This window comes from Tachyglossus aculeatus, chromosome X1 (genome assembly GCF_015852505.1).
Source record: "Tachyglossus aculeatus isolate mTacAcu1 chromosome X1, mTacAcu1.pri, whole genome shotgun sequence".
Taxonomy (NCBI): domain Eukaryota; kingdom Metazoa; phylum Chordata; class Mammalia; order Monotremata; family Tachyglossidae; genus Tachyglossus; species Tachyglossus aculeatus.
Genome location: NC_052101.1, coordinates 87349048 through 87366396, shown reverse-complemented (window position 1 = coordinate 87366396; position 17349 = coordinate 87349048). Strand labels below are relative to the sequence as shown.

At 44.3% G+C, this 17349-nt stretch overlaps 1 protein-coding gene across 1 annotated transcript in view; it reads right to left on the bottom strand.

Annotated features, from left to right (window-relative positions):
- The window catches only part of NECAB2 (N-terminal EF-hand calcium binding protein 2), a 154388-nt gene that overhangs the window by 71702 nt on the left and 65337 nt on the right, over positions 1 to 17349 (bottom strand). The window contains exons 4-5 of the mRNA XM_038740814.1: positions 6616 to 6641; positions 3313 to 3410 (exon numbers count right to left, since the gene is read on the bottom strand). Of these exons, the coding sequence (XP_038596742.1) occupies positions 3313 to 3410; positions 6616 to 6641 (124 nt within the window). The remainder of the gene's footprint in view (positions 1 to 3312; positions 3411 to 6615; positions 6642 to 17349) is intronic.

The window sequence follows — 17349 nt, the reverse complement described above, 5'->3', positions numbered from 1 at the left end:
CAGTCTAGAAGGTGGGAATCATCATCATCAATTGTATTTATTGAGCGCTTGAATTGTACTTTCCAAGCTCTTAGTACAGTGCTCTGCACACAGTAAGTGCTCAATAAATACAATTGAATGAATGACTAGATTGTAAAGTCCTTGTGAGCAGGGAATGAATGTATCTATCAACTTTATTACATTATACTCCCTTAAGTGGTCAGTACAGTGCTTTGCATACAGTAAGGGCTTACTACTGATAATAATAATGGTATTTGTTAAGTGCTTACCATGTGCTAAGCACTGCTCTAATTGCTGGGGTAGATACAAGGTAATCAGATTGTCCCACATGGGGCTCCCAGTCTTAATCCCCAATTTACAGGTAAAGTAACTGAGGCACAAAGTAAAGTGGCTTGGCCAAGGTCACATATCAGACAAGCAGTGGAGCCGGGATTAGAACCCATATTATTTGACCCCCAAGTCCATGCTCTTTCCACTAAGCCACACTGCTTCTATTGATTGATTGACTTGACTTGGATATGGGTTCAACTCTAGCCAGGCCTTTGCTCCCACCCAGAACCTAGCCTACAATTTGCCCATTTTCCTCTTTCACCCAGCAAAGGGAATGTAAGAGCGTGGCTTTACACAAGATCTAGTGTATGAGGTATAGGTGGAAAAGTCACATTGCAAAAGATACCGTAACTTGATAAAATGTAACATTCTTGCTGGAAGAAATGTCCAGATGCACACAAACCCCCAAATTAAGGTTATTGCATTTTAGTAAAGGAAACTGAAAAATGCAGACCTTCAGAAAAAGCTGAAATGAGAGGCTAACTGGGAAACTGAAGAGTTTGGATCTTCCATGGTTTCATTTACTTTCAGACTTGGGCGCACTCTTGGCAGAGATAACTCGGGCATTTGGGGGTTACACCTCACATGACTGCTCATTCCCCAAGAGGGATTGCTCACTGCCCAATCTGAAAGAAGGAAGTACAGTTCCAAACATCGACTCCCAATCTGAAAGAAGGAAGTACAGTTCCAAACATCGACTCTCACGCTGTCATCTATAAAGACTCACACCCTTGCTCATGGGGCAAAGCTAGACCAAATTATCAGCTTCCTTAAGCCTCTGGGCTCTTCCTAACCAGCACATTCTGACTCCTGATTCCACTTGACTCCTCTCTAAAAGGAGGCTTTGGATGAAGGGGTGTATAGAAAGACCCCCCCCCCCCCAACAGCAAGTAATGATAAAAATAATAATGATAATTGTGGTATTTGTTAATTGTGTCAAGCACTGTTCTAAGTGCTGGGAAAGTTACATGATAATTGGGTCAGAAACAGTCCCTGTCCCACACAGTACCCACAGTCTAAGTAGGAGGAAGAACAGGTATGAATCCCCATTTTACAGATGAGGTAACTGAGGCACAGAGAAGCTAAGTGTCTTGCCCAAAGTCACACAGCAAGCACATGGCAGAGTCAGGATTAGAACCTAGGTCCTTTGACTCCCAGGCCTGTGGTTTTTCCAGTAGGCCCTGCCACTTCCCAAGTCTCTCCCCTCTCCAAACAAGGCCTCAATCTTAAGTCCGTGGTCTTGGGCAGATGTATGCCCATTTAACTTAAAACTAGAACCTCTGCCCTGTTGCTAATGCAAACTCTGGAATTTGATATGAGTGCTAATGAGAGCTCTGGAGTTTGCTATGAGCTGAGGTAGCTTTCTACTGATTGTTCATCCATCGCTTAGAAGTTGCCGGGCAGAAGAGCAATGCTTGGGGCATGAGGGCAGGGGACAAGCTATTTTGTGGCACAGTAGGATGCGAAGAGGCTGCCACCTCTGGATCCACTGGTGTTGGGACAAGTTCAATATCAGTGGGCTGACTGCATTCACAGAAGGCAGGTCCAGGCATTCAGATTCGTTCATTCAATCATATATTTTGAGCACTTACTATGTGCAGAGCACTGTACTAAGCGCTTAATGATTGCACACATCATCTGGGGGCTGTGGGGGGTGGCAAGTCAGAATATGAGTGCGAGTGCTCAGATATCCTTCTGGACTGTGAGCCTGTTGTTGGGTAGGGACCGTCTCTATATATTGCCGACTTGTACTTCCCAAGCGCTTAGTACAGTGCTCTGCATACAGTAAGCACTCAATAAATACAATTGAATGAATGAATGAATATCACAGCTAAGAGGAAAGGGATTGTTTGGATTTTTTTTCATCCTCAAAAGAGAGTCTGGGCCAGACCCTTGACCCCCGGGCAGGAGACTAACTAAACCATTCAGTCAGTCAGTCCGTCAGTCAATCGTATTTATTGAACACTTGTTGCATGCAGCACACTCTACCAAGTGCTTGGGAGAGTACAATATAACAATATAACGGACACATTCTCTGTCCACAATGAGCTTACAGTCTATAGTCAAGACTACGATTTAGTATTTTCCTAGACTGTGAGCTCCTGGTAGGTAGGGAACATGTCTACCAACTCTATAATATTGTACTTTCCCAAGCTCTTAGTTCAGTGCTCTGCACACGGTAAACATTTAATATCACTGATTAATTGATAGTAATATCTGGAATGGAGACTTCACAACTTCCCTAGCTAGCCTGTTCAATGTATACCACTCACTCAGGAAGGTTTTTTTTTTTGCTTTCTTTTATGGCATTTGTTAAGCACTCACTGTGTGCCAGGCACTATCCTAAGCGCTGGGGTAGATCAAGATAATTGGGTTGGACACAGTCCGTGTCCCACATGGGGCTCTCAGTCTTAATCCCCATTTTACAGATGAGGTAACTGAACCACAGAGAAGTTAAATGACTTGCCCAAGGTCACATAGCAGACAAGTGGTGGAGCCAGCATTAGAACCCAGGTCCCTCTGACTCCTAGGCTTGTGCTCTGTCCACTAGGCCGTGCTGCTTTGTAGCCAAACAAAATCTCTCCGAGTTTTAATTTAAGCCCATTTCCTCTTGTCCATTTCCTTCACACTATGTTCACATCTCTCCCTTCCTTTTTTCAAGGAAAGCCTCTAGGACAGACTGGTGGATGGCCAGCTTACTGAACTTGAATTCAAGTGTTTGAAATTGCTTGACTCCATGAATGGGGCAGTAAAATTAGTGTCACAGCCAAGGATCTCGCAACTTTTTAGTCACTGCAGTTACAGAAGCTTTCTACTCATTCTCAGAATCCTGCTTCTTTCTCTAGGGTAGAATGGGAAACTTTGATCTGTTTCTACTTTTTTAGCCTCTTGACTGCTTTTTTAGCAAGGTTCTCACAGGACCTTCAGGGCTGCCAACTCACGGAGGATATGCCTGACTCAGTGGTTAATGACCCTACTCACCTGCTTGGTATAGCCCATGGCCTTCAAGATTGAGTGATTGAGGGTCTCCAAGGAAGCCAGGACATCTTCATAGTCTCCCATGTGGTCCACAAAGTAATCTAAAGGAGAGAAGACGGGAGAGAGGAGGTTTAAATGCCAGGGTGTGATTTGAAAAGAGAAATCTGGGAGCACTTGTAGTTGGGGGGATAAGAGATAAAGGATATAAGTTTTAAGATATGAAGTGATGAAGAGGGCAGTGGTGAATTGGAAAAGAAGGCAGGGAAAAGGGGGCACGATGTTTGTATTTTTTTAAAACAAAAGTATAACTATATATGAACTGTGTTTGAATTTATCTTCCTACTTCCTCCATGAAGCCTTCTCTTATGCCTATATACTCATCCTCAACACTTGTTCATATAGGTAAATTCAATTATTTATTTGGCTATTCCATCCTAATAAATCTGTGCCACTCAATTCTATTCTTCTTCTACCTCTTCTCCCACTCTGAAATATTTTCTATCTGCCAGTCTCTCCCATTGTCCACCCAGGGCAGGGACTCTGAATTTGCTTTTGTTGTGCTTCCCCAAAGTGCTTAAAACAGTGCTTTACACACAGGAAACACTGAGTAAATGCCACTGATTTGTGTTAGAGGGTGGAGGGCTTCAGGAGAGCATAAAAGATCTGGAATCATTGGTGGGCTGTGGACATGGGAGTCAATAAGGGAGGTGTAGTGGTGTTGTTGAGTAGATGAAAGGGCTGAGTTATAACAGGCAAGGGCAAATTTAAAGCTGCTTGGTTTCTGGATTTCCACCAACAGTGTTCAGCTGGTTGAGCACGGGAACTGGGGTAGCTGCTCTTTCACCATTCAACTTCCTACTCAACCTCCAACCTTCAGCAAGATACATGTCTCAACAGTGTGAGGTAGTGGTGGTGCTGGTGGTTTTCAGAGCATCACCCAATTCCTGATTCAGCAACCTGGAAACAGAATCTTTAGGATTAGAATTGGCCAAAGCAGCCTAGATCTGGGGACAGAATGAGATTGGGGAGCCCTGCAAAAGGGGCCCACCAATTTCCCTTTACCCTGTATTCACCCCATCATCAGCCCCACAGCACTGAACCTCGTTCACTTCAAGTTTATCCTTTCCTGCCTTAATTCAGCCCTCTCCTCTGACAGATAAAACTATTTCTCCTCCCTTATTGTCACCCATGCCCATCATCCCTGTCAGCTCTTCCGTACATTCAACTCCCTTCTCAGGCCCCCGGTTCCTCCCCCTCCTCTTTCCCTCACCCCCAACGATCTGGCCTCCTACTTCATTAACAAAATTAAATCCATCAGGTCCGACCTCTCCAAAATCACTCCCCCTCCTTCTCCAACCCCCCGTCTTACCTCCTTCCCTTCCCCACAGCACCTGTATATATGTATATATGTTTGCACATATTTATTACTCTATTTATTTATTTATTTATTTATTTTACTTGTACATATCTATTCTATTTATTTTATTTTGTTAATATGTTTGGTTTTGTTCTCTGTCTCCCCCTTCTAGACTGTGAGCCCACTGTTGGATAGGGACTGTCTCTATATGTTGCCAACTTGTACTTCCCAAGCACTTAGTACAGTGCTCTGCACACAGTAAGCGCTCAATAAATACAATTGATTGATTGATTAATGTACATATCCATAATTTATTTTAATTCTGTCTCCCTTTCTAGACTGTAAATGCCTTGTGGGCAGGGAACACATCTACCACTTCTGTTATACTGCACTCGCCCAAGTGCTCAGTACAGTGCTCTGCACACAGTAAGCACTCGATAACTGCAATTGATCGATTGATCTTCCCCAACCAAAACTGGGCTCCTGGCTAACTCAGTCACTGCAGTTGGAGGAATGAGGGCAGGGGGAAAGGCCTGAACTCATAAGGGAGAGAGAGAGATGCTAGAAGAAGTGAGGGAGCAGGCCAGCTTCAGAGGGTAGCTGAGATAAACAACCACTCGGGGTGCAGTGTTGGTGGGGGTGGCAGCACAGTAGAATAAAAGTGTTAATGTACCCAACCCAAGTTGGAAGCAGTGTCTACTTTAACAGGGACCTAAGAGGGGAACACAACTGTGCTAGACTGTAAGCAGGAGGCAGCAGAGATTCCCCAAGGGAACTGGTAACATCTGCAGAGGGTCACATTTTGCCCAACTTGGAATTGCTGCTGTTTCCTCAAGGGGCTACTGAGATCCAGGCTGAGGCAAACATCTCATGTTCAGCCACTCAGTCCATTCTTCTGCCAGTCAGTCAGGTGGGTTGATCGCCCCTCCTTACTCCCCCTACCCCTCTTTCCTCCTAGTTGGGTCCTGGCAGCTGTGGGAGAGGAGCACCCTCTCTGGACTGTAAGCTCCTTGGGGGTAGGGTATTGTGCCCACTAACGCCATTGTATTAGATTCCCTGAAGCACTTAGTGCAGTGCTCTGCACTCAATAAGTGCTTAATAAATGCCATTGATTGATTAAAGAAGGCACAATTTCTGTCCTTAATGTGTAATAAATACCATTTATTGATTGATTGATCATTATTATTAGTATTATTCTTATGGCATTTGTTAAGTGCTTACCATGTGCCAGGCACTGGGGTGAATACAAGCAAATCAGTTTGGATACAGTCCCTGTCCCGCACAGGGCTTACAGTCTTCATCCCCATTTTACAGATGAGGTAACTGAGGCACAGAGAAGTGAAGTGGCTTGCCCAAGGCCACACAGCAGACAAGTGAGGGATCCAGGATTAGAACCCATGACCTTATGACTTCCAGGCCCATGCTCTATCCACTAAGCCATGCTGCTTCTCATGGGCAGATCCATCATTCATTCGTTCATTCATTTAATCATATTTTTTATTGAGCGCTTACTGTGTGCAGAGCACTGTACTAAGCACTTGGGAAGTACAAGTCAGCAATATATAGAGACGGTCCCTACCCAACAACGGGCTCAGAGTCTAGAAGGGGGAGACAGACAACAAAACAAAACATGTAGACAGGTGTTCAATTGTCAGAACAAATAGAATTAAAGCTATATGCACAATGATCATCATCTTGGGCAGATGCAAACACAGTGAAACTGACAAAGGGCACAACCTGCCATTCCACAGAAAAATGCTCTTTGGGACCGGTGATCTGTAAGCACTGGAGGTCCCCTGGACAGGCTACATTTTCCATATGGGTAAACACGAGAGACAGAACAATTTGAGCATGCTGTGAGTAGATAGAAGGATCTCATGCACCTACAGAAATATTTTGGCTGGCTTAGGCACTAGTCAGGTATATGGAAGATATGAGAAGTTACCTACCACAGAGCTCCTTGGTATCCACATTGCTGCATGAGGGCAGGAGAGAGAGAGAACGAGAGAGAGAGAGAGAATGAGAGAGAGAGAGAGGTTGAGGGAAGAACCAGGCCTTTCAGAATGGTCATGGATTAAGGGCAGTTTAACACTAATTATGGACCATGTGGAGGGCTGGGTTCCCCAGGAATTTACCCATAAGATCAAATATCCTGCCTGATCAAATGATTAGTTATACAGACTCCCAAACCCTTAAAATCTCATCTCCCCTGCTACCTTATTCCCCCACCCATGCACTTAGTCTCACTCCCAAAGCACTTAGGTACTCCCCCTGCCCAACCCAGCCCCCAACCTGGTGCTTATGTGCCTATCCTTATTTTTGTTGCTTCCTTTACCTGTAATTTATCTTAGTGTCTGTCTCCCCTTTTGGTAGACAAGATCCCTGCTCTCAAGGAACTTACAGTCTCACAGTATGGTACTCCCCAAAGGGCTAAGTACAGTGCTCGGCACAAAGGAGCAGCATAGCCTAGGGGAAAGAGCATGGGCCTGGGGGTTGGAGGAACTGGGTTCTAATTCTGGCTCTGCTAGGTATCTGCTGTATGATCTTGGACAAGTCACTTAACTTCTCAGTGCCTCAGTTCCCACATCTGCAAAATGAGGATGCAATTTCTGTTCTCCCTCCTACTTAGACTATAAACCTCATATGGGAGCTGATTATCTTGTATTTATCCCAGTACTTAGCACATAATAAGCACTTAACAAGTGCCACAATTATTATTATCATAATAACAATAAATTATTATCATCACCATCATCATAATAAATTATTATTATCATAAATAATAATAATAACAATAATAATAATAATAATAGCACTTATTAAGTGCTTACTATGTGCAAAGCACTGTTCTAAGCACTGGAGAGGTTACAAGGCAATCAGGTTGTCCCACGGGGGGCTCACAGTCTTCATCCCCATTTTACAGATGAGGTAACTGAGGCACAGAGAAGTGAAGTGACTTACCCAAAGTCACACAGCTGACAATTGGTGGAGCGGGGATTTGAACCCATGAACTCTGACTCCAAAGCCCGGGCTCTTTCCACTGAGCCACGCTGCAAGGAATCTTGAGACCTACTCCTGGCATCTAGTGTGACCTTTGTCAACTTCCTTTACCTCTCTGTGCTCCTCTTTCCTCAGCTGGGTAAAGGTAAACTAATTCCCAACTTCCAACCTCAGGAGGAAGATAGGTGCTTTGGGCTGCCATCAAAAAGGCAGGATAGATTTAGAGATATAACATATTCTGGCTCTGAGTAGGATCTACTTTAGACTCACATTGAGTCTATAAAAACATTCCCCAAGTTTGAAAACGTAGAGAGAACCTAAATAAATAAATAAAGTGAATTCACAGATTGCAAACATATCAAAGGCTCAAGCTGTTACTCATGCAAATTGCCTCTTGGATGAGTGACTCAAATGCCAATCATCACCTGTTTGGTTTCAGCCTAGGGAATAACCTTTCCTGCTTAAGTAGATGAAAGACTCCGCTGAGCAGCTCAGTCTTTTGTTGCCAGGAGAACTTTAAAAATGCTCTTCCCATAGGAGAGGGCAGATGGGAGTTGCTGCAGGGGCCTCCCAAAGGAGACCCCTGCTCCCATTTGCAACTCTTTTCTATGATTAAAAAAAAGCACAAAAACAATTCTATCATTGGCGACAGCTTTATTATATTTGAGATTATGTATACAGTCAGTTCTCCCTCATGCATGTCCTCACTACATGTTTCAGATAATTAACTTTCTTCCAGTGACATATGTCTGTCTGGATAAAATGGGATGTTGGAAGAAACAGTTATGCATATGTGTGCAGCATCGGCCTAGGGAGGTTTCCTTAACATGGCGTTCATCAGGAATGTGATCCCCATGTTATAGGAGAAATGTATGTGTGAGTGTTTACATGTATATACATATATTCACATAATAATAATAATAATAATGGCATTTGTTAAGCACTTACTATGTGGCAAGGACTGTTCTAAGCACTGGCATAGATATGAGGTATTCAGGTTGTCCCATGTGGGGCTCACAGTTTTAATCCCCATTTTACAGATGAGGTAGCTGAGGCATAGAGAAGTTAAGTGACTTGCCTAAATTCACACAGCTGACAAGTGGCGGAGCCAGTATTAGAACCCACAATCTATGACTCACAAGCCCATGCTCTTTCCACTAAGCCACACTGCTTTTCCATACAAGTACACTTATTCTTCCTATTGAAAGGAACATCTTTTGGCAGTGAGATCCAATCTTTGTGTGTAGGTGTGGCTAAAACATCCCATCAACCCTACCACTCCATTCCACACACTATAGATAGGAAAAAAATGTATGTATGCATGCATGCTATTTTTTAATCTTCAATGATGAAGTTACGGATGGTGAGATAGAGAAGCAGCTTGGCTTAGTAAATAGAAGATGGGCCTGGGAGCCCGAAAGACCTGGGTTCTAATCCCAGCTCCAACACTTGCCTGCTATGTGACCTTGGGCAAGTCACTTCACTTCTCTGGGCCTTGGTTCCCCCATTTACAAAATGGGGATTTAGACTGTGAGCCCCATGTGGAAAAAGGATTATGTCCAACCCAATCTGTCTGTATCCACTCCAGCACTTAATACAGTGCCTGGCACACAGTAAATGCTTAACAAATGCCACAGTTATTATTATCATTATCTTCTCCATAATGTATACAGTCAGCTCAAAAGACAGATACATGACAAACTCTCTTCTGCATTGTTGGAATTTAGGAGTAGTCCTTGCTATGTTGATTTAACTTGCCTCATACAGGGCCTGTCTATTTTTGAACCTGCCTATTGGTATCTTGATCTTGAAATCTTCACTCAAGGATCTTATTATTATTATTACTACTACTACTACTATTTACTAAGTGCTTACTGTGGACAAGCACTGTGTGAAGCAATACAATCAGATCAGACACAAGCCCTGTCCCACATGGAGGTCCCAGTCTAAGGGGAAGGGAGAACAGATATTGAATCCCCATTTTATAGATGAGGAAACCGAGGCTCAGAGAAGTCAAGTGACTTACCCAAGGTCACATAGCAGACAAGTGGCAGAGCCAAGACTTAAACCTGGGTCTCCTGACACCCAGTCCCATGCAGGTCATGCAGATGCAGGTCATGCTGCATCTCACCCCTTTTCTGATTGCTGCCCACCAGACTGATCTATCCACTGCAATGCTCTCCCAACAATTCATTGTTGGGTCTCATTGTTTGTGACTGTGCCTGAGAAGATCTTTGGCTCCATGCTGTGTTTAGCATTTGCAGAGCCTGCCAATCATTTTGAATCAGTTTCTGTCTCCTGATCTTCCCAAAGTCTGTGTTCAAAAGAAATCAATTTTTCTTTTGATGCCACTTACCAGACTGGTCTATTTATGATGACTTCTCTCAACAAAGTCATGACAGAGTCAACACTGTGGTAGAGTCGAGTGGAAAGCTGCAGGGTTGGGAATCAGGACACCTATTTAGACTGTGAGCCCTGTGTGGGGCAGGAACCTTGCCAAATCTGCTACCTTTCATTTACTTAAGCTCTTAGCACAGTGCTTTGCCCATAATACATGCTTAATATATACCATTACTTCTACTGGGTGTTAGTCTTAGCTCTGCCACTGACCTGCTGTGTGACCTTGGGGAAGTCACTAAATTTCTCTGTGTCCATTCTTCAAACATGAAGTTACTACTACCTGCCTCTCCCTACTTCACAGGGATGGAGTGGGTGAGATAGAAAGCTCTGTAGTAATTCAAAGTGTTGTTATGAGTCTATATTTCTCATTCCCTTCAGTTTCAAGAGATAGTGTTCATTTCTCTACAGCTGGCCCAAGCCTCTTCTGTGAGCTATCTGTTCTCATATCCCCAGAAACATTCTGTGTGGCTTGCCTGCAGGAGACTACAATAAGTGAGGTCTTTAGTCTAGCACTGTGGAGAAGATGATTTCTCCTGCAGATCACAGCGCGTATCTGGGGCAGATTTTGTTATGATGATGCTGTCAGACATCTCCCTGCTCCTTCCTATTGTTGCCAGCAGCAGCGGCTGAGGCAGCTCTGATTCTACAATCCTTCTCCACAATCAATCAATCAATGGTAGTATTTACTGAGCACTTACTGTGTGCACTTGGGAGAGTACAAAAACTGAGCTCCCTGACTTTCTCCTAGGCAACTGATCTCACCCCCAACCCTATTTTTCCTCTTTACTGCCTTTCCTATGCCCTTACTCCCACCCCCTAAGCACTTAGGTACTCTCCCACCACCACCCCAATCATACCCCCCCCCACGGGATTTATGTATATATCCTATACTTGGTTGCTTCCCTTACCTGTAATTTATTTTAATGTCTGCCTCCCCTGTTAGACTAAGCTCCTCAAAGACAATGATCACATGTACCAACTGTACTATACTTTCCCAAACACTTAGTACAGTGTTCTGCCCAAAGTAAATGCTCAATAAATACCACTGATTGACTTTCTAGACTGTGAGCCCGCTGTTGGGTAGGGACCGTCTCTATATGTTGCCAACTTGTACTTCCCAAGCACTCAGTACAGTGCTCTGCACACAGTAAGCGCTCAATAAATATGATTGAATGAATGACTGAATTGACGCATCAGCCCTTGACCAGCAGTGATAAGCTTTCTTTCAATCGTCCAGTACCCAATTTTTGACCTAGAGGGTTAGTTGGGATCTTTATTGTGGCTTTCATGGCTCTAGCAGAGGATTTTCCTCTGGACGCAGCCCGCTTCAGTCTCATTAATATTTTTTACACAGAACCACAAGACATGAGCCACTCAGCATCAGTTACAGTGATCGTCGCATCACTGTAGTCTGCATAGGAATAGCCACACAATCTGGCAGGAAAATGCTCCGAGTGATCGTCCCAGGTCCATGTGGGGAAGTTGGCTCTCCATTCGTGGCCTAGTGGGTAGAGCAGGGGACTGGGAGGCAGAAGGACCTGGGTTCTAATTCCGGCTCCACCACTTGTCTGCTGTGTGACCTTAGGAAAGTCACTTCACTTCTCTGTGCCTCAGTTACCTCATCTGTAAAATGGGGATTAAGATTGTGAGCCCAGTGTGGGACAGGGACTGTGTCCAACCCAATTACCTTGTATCTACCCCAGCACTTAGTACAGTGTCTGGAACATAATAAGTGCTTAACAAATACCACAATTACTATTATTATTATTATTATTATTATAGTTCATTTGAAATTGCAGGCAGCTCACCCTCACTCCTGCCTTCCTTAACCTGAACCATCTTCATGTTCTACATCTTGAACAGGGAAATTCTCTGTGCTACTCCAGTTTCCTGCCAAGGCCTCCTGTTCCTCTTTCCCTTTTCTTCCGAAAGTCCGCATGAAACTCTGACACAGATCCCCTTTATCGTCTCGTGAACGGAAAGCATTGCAATCCAGCTCCCACCCTTAAATAGCTGGATGGAGTCACCTATCGATAATAATGGACTGAAGTTCAGTCACAAAGACTTTAGAACCGAGAGCCTGCACGAAGCTTAGTACGTTGCCTGGCTCGTAGTAAGTGCTTAACAAATACCATCACTATTATTATAGTATTAGTGTTTGTGCAGCTTCTTTGCACTTTCTCATCCCTGCACTGGGCAGTGGATATAACAAGAAAATAGGTAGGCTGAGGTACAGCATATTGAGAAGAGCATGAAATAATTTGGCCTAGGGGAAAGAGCAGGGACTGGGAGTCAGGAGACTTGCTATTTGGTGCTGTGTGACCTGGGGACCTGTGCCTCAGTCCTCTCTCCAACCCCAAACTCATCAGCCTCTTCTTCTACACCCTCTCCCTGCAAATCTATCTTGTTCCCCTACACAAACCTCCAATCTCTTGATTCCTTCCAATTATCCCAAGCAATCATTCCCAATTGAGTTTCCTGACCCAACCCACCCTCTTTTAATGTACAAATCTATGTCCTCTACATTGAACTCCCTCCCTCCATTCCTCCCTCTACTCCCTCACACTCTTGTCCCTTTGTCAATCTCATAGCACAAACCAGCAGCTCTGAATCACCTCTACAGTACACTTCCTCTGCTCCTGTGCTTGTATCGCAGAGCGCTGCTGGTGGAAATCTAGAAACCAAGCTGACCTTGTCCATCTCAAACTCATCCTCACCTGCTCTAACTCTGGTCTCTCCTCCATCCAGCAACAATACTTCTCCCTTATTGACGCTCATGCCCATTGTCCACACCAACTGTTTCCGACTTTTAACTGGTCTTCTTAGAACCCCTACCCCTCATCCATCTCTTGCCTCTGGTGATTTTGCCAGGCATTTCATTGACAAAATTGAAACCATCAGGTGTGAACTCCCTAAAACCTCCCCTACATCTCTCCAGTCCCACCCAACCCCAACCACTTAACTCTTTCGTCCTTTTTTATGGTATTTGTTAAATGCTTACTATGTGCCAGGCATTGTACTAAGTGCTGGGGTAGATACAAGCTAATCAGGCTGGACCCACTCCATGTTCCACATGGGGCTCGCAGTCTTAATATCCATTTTAAAGATGAGGTACAGAGAAGTTAAATGACTTCCCCATGGTCACACAGCAGACAAATGGCAGAGCTGTGATTAGAACCCCAGCCATTCTTCTTTGGCATCTCATGAGAGCTCCCACCTCCCTTTGAAATCTACCCCCTCTACCTGCCCCTTTGACCCCATCCCTTTGCACCTTATCAAAAGACTTACCCTCTCCCCTCTTCCATCCCTAACCACAGCCTTCTAGACTGTGAGTTCACTGTGGGCAGGGAATGTCACTGTTTATTGTTGTGTTGTACTTTCCCAAGCACTTAGTACAGTGAGCTGCACACGGTAAGCACTTCATAAATATGACTGAATGAGTGAATGAATCTTCACCATCAGCTGTGTGTGTGTGTGTGTGTGTGTGTGCGTGTGTGCGCGTGTGTTGGGGGTTAGGGGGAAGGAGGAGTTTGCTAACATTTCCAGGCAAGTCCATCAACTTTAGTGCTGTTGACCATGTGTGTGTGAAAAAAATTATACCTTCGTGGGAAGTCCTCTTTGTTTGCTATGACAGTCTGAGAGTGTGTGGTTCAGGAACTGCTTTATACAGATGATTGTGCTCTAGAGGCACTCATACAAGATGACACAGAAATGATTATGAGTTGCTTGGCAGATTTAACACAGCACAATGGACTAACAATAAATCTGAAGAAAATGCCCACATCTGGGAAATCCTACCTATAACCAAGAGTTTTCCTTGACAACATCATGACTATATATGTACACAATTGGAACACGGGGAATAACAGGTACAAATGGTAATCACAAAATCCAAAGATGTATAAGTGTAATAGATAAACTGATACATGCATGGGTTCTAAAGGTGGCTAGCGAGATGGCCTGAACAGGGAAGTAGAGATTAGTCAGGGACTACCTCCTGCAGAGGGAAGGTTTTGAAGGAAGTGGGGGATGTGGTTTGATGGATTTGATCAGAGAAGGGTGTGGGCAATGTCAGTCCAATGTTACGGGGTTTTAATCCTGGCTCTGCCACTTGTCTGTTATGTGACCTTGGGCTAGTCACAACTTCCCTGTGTTTCAGTTTCTTCATCAAATTCACTACTTGTTCTCCCTCCTACTTAGACTGTGAACCTGATGTGGGACAGGAACTGGGTCTGAACTGATTAATTTATATCGACCCCAGCGTTTAGAACAGTGCTTGTCACATAGTATGCACTTAACAAACTGCATCAGCCTCCTCTCTGATCTCCCATCCTCCTGTCTCTCCCCACTTCAATCCATACTTCACGCTGCTGCCTGGATCATCTTTGTGCAGAAATGCTCTGGGCATGTTACTTCCCTCCTCAAAAATCTCCAGTGCCTACCAATCAACCTATGCGTCAGGCAAAAACTCCTCACCCTCAGCTTCAAGGCTCTCCATCACCTCTCCCCCTCCTACCTCACCTCTCTTCTCTCCTTCTACAGCCCAGCCTGTACCCTCTGCTCCTCTGCCGCTAATCTCCTCACTGTGCCTTGTTCTCACTTGTCCCGCCATCGACCCCCAGCCCATGTCATTCCCCTGGCCTGGAATGCCCTCCCTCTGCCCATCCGCCAAGCTAGCTCTCTTCCTCCCTTCAAAGCCCTACTGAGAGCTCACCTTCTTTAGGAGGCCTTCCCAGACTGAGCCCCCTCCTTCCTCTCCCCCTCCTCCCCCCTCCCCCCCCATGTTACCTCCTTCCCCTCCCCACAGCACCTGTATATATGTATATATGTTTGTACATATTTATTACTCTATTCATTTATTTATTTTATTTGTACATATTTATTCTATTTATTTTATTTTGTTAATATGTTTTGTTTTGTTGTCTGTCTCTCCCTTATAGATTGTGAGCCCTCTGTTGGGTAGGGACCATCTCTATATGTTGCCAACTTGTACTTCCCAAGCGCTTAGTACAGTGCTCTGCACACAGTAAGTGCTCAATAAATACGATTGAATGAATGAATGAACAAACACTAAAACAGTGAGGAAAGAGGATGGGTATTTAATCACCATTTCAAAGATGAAGAGTTGTGATGACACATACCCAGTTACAGCAGTAGCTATCTAATAATAATAATAATAATGGTATTTATTAAGTGCTTACTATGTGCCAAGCACTGTTCTAAGTGCTGGGGTAGATGCAAGGTAATGAGGTTGTCCCACGTGGGGCTCACCGTCTTTATCCTCATTTTCCAGATGAGGTAACTGAGGCACAGAGAAGATAAGTGACTTGCCCAAAGTCACACAGCTGACAAATGGCAGGGCTAGGATTAGAACCCACGACCTCTGACTCCCAAGCCCATGCTCTTGACACTAATCCATGCTGCTTGGGTAGGGACCGTCTCTATGTGTTGCCAACTTGTACTTCCCAAGCGCTTAGTACAGTGCTCTGCACACAGTAAGCGCTCAATAAATATGATTGAATGAATGAATGCTGCTTCTCATAATAATAATAATTGTGGTATTTGTTATGCACTTTCTATGTGCTAGGCACTGTACTAAACACTGGGGTAGATACAAGACAATTGGGTTGGGAGAACATCACTGTACTGAACTCTTCTGACCTCTAAACCGTTACTCTAATTGGGCTCAGTGCCAGAATTTCAGCCCCTGAGGCTTGTTCAATACCCAGACAGGTGGGTAGATAAACTCCAAAAGAAATGGAGAGTAAAGGAAGACAATTAACTTAGCAGACCCTGAATCTAGTTGAAGGAGATCATATGCAAGTGGAGTGAAATGCTAATGTAGTTATTCTGACTCCTCTGGAAAAGGGATGCACATCCCATTTGAAAGTTTTTGCTCCAATAGGCAGATTAGCTCTCCAGGGAGAAGCCCATGAAAATTGCATGAGATAGAAAAAGGATTCAAGAAAAGGAAAGAAAAAAACCACTTTTGTGCTTGAACTAAATTATTTAAGTAAATGGACCTTCTGTGGTCAGTTTTCTTCCTTCACAGTCACTTCTTCACCTGTGCTCTGCAGGGTGTTACTGTTCAACATTTATGCTGCTCAGAAAAAAAGTGTGTGACACTTTAGGATTCCAGTGTCCAAGCAACACACAATAGACCAGTTATGGAGAAATTTCCAGCAAAGGCGATAGGACTGAGAATTCATATAAGTTACAGATGTTTCTTTGAGCCTATCCAATAGAGAAGGGCTTCATTAAAAACCTATGGTGGGTACAAATGTTTCCTTAAATGTAGAGAAAGATCTAGCATTTGTTAAATGCATGTACAAGGGAACCAGCGGACACAATATATTTAGATTTTCAGAAGGCCTCTGCCTTTCATGACATCTCTAGAATCCACCCTTTCCTCTCCATCCTAATAGCTACCACACTGATTGCAAGCACTTATCTTATCCCACCTTGACTACTGGATCTGCCTCTTCACCGTCCCTGCCTCCTCGATCTGCCTCTTCACCCTCCCTGCCTCCTGTCTCTCCCAACTCTGCTGCCCGGATCGTTTTTCCACATAACAACTCAGTCCATGTTTCCCCACTCCTTGCTGCATCAAACAGAAACTCCTTACTATTGGCTTTAATGCACACAATCAGTTCTCTTCCTCCCATCTCACCTCTCTGCTCTCCTACTACAATCCAGCCTAGACATTTCTTTCTTCTAAACCAACCTACTCTCTGTACCTTGATCTCATCTATCTCACCACCGACCCCTTGCCTACATTCTCCCTCGAGCATGGAACTCCCTCTCCCAATCCACCACTCTCCCCCCCACCCCCGACCTGCTAAACCATCCTAAAATCACATCTCCTCTTCCAAGAGGCCTTCCCTGACTAGCTACGTGTTTCCCCTATCCATCCTCCCCTCTGTGTCAGTTATGCACTTGGTTGTGTACCCTTTAAACATTTAGATACTCACCCCAAACCCACAGCACTTACATACAGATCTTTATACTCTACAATTTCCCCTATCTGTAATTTATTTTAATGTCTGCCTCCCCCATAGACTGTAAGCTCTTTTCTTTCATGGTATTTGTTAAGAACTTGCTATGTGTCAAGAACTGTTCTAAGAGTTGGGGTAGATACTAGTTAATCAGGTCAGATACAGTCCCAGTCCCACATGGGACTCACGGTGTAAATAGAAGGGAGAACAAGTATCGAATCCCAATTTTACAGTTGAGGAAACTGAGGCTCAGAGAAGTTAAATGACTGGTCCACGGTCACACAGTAC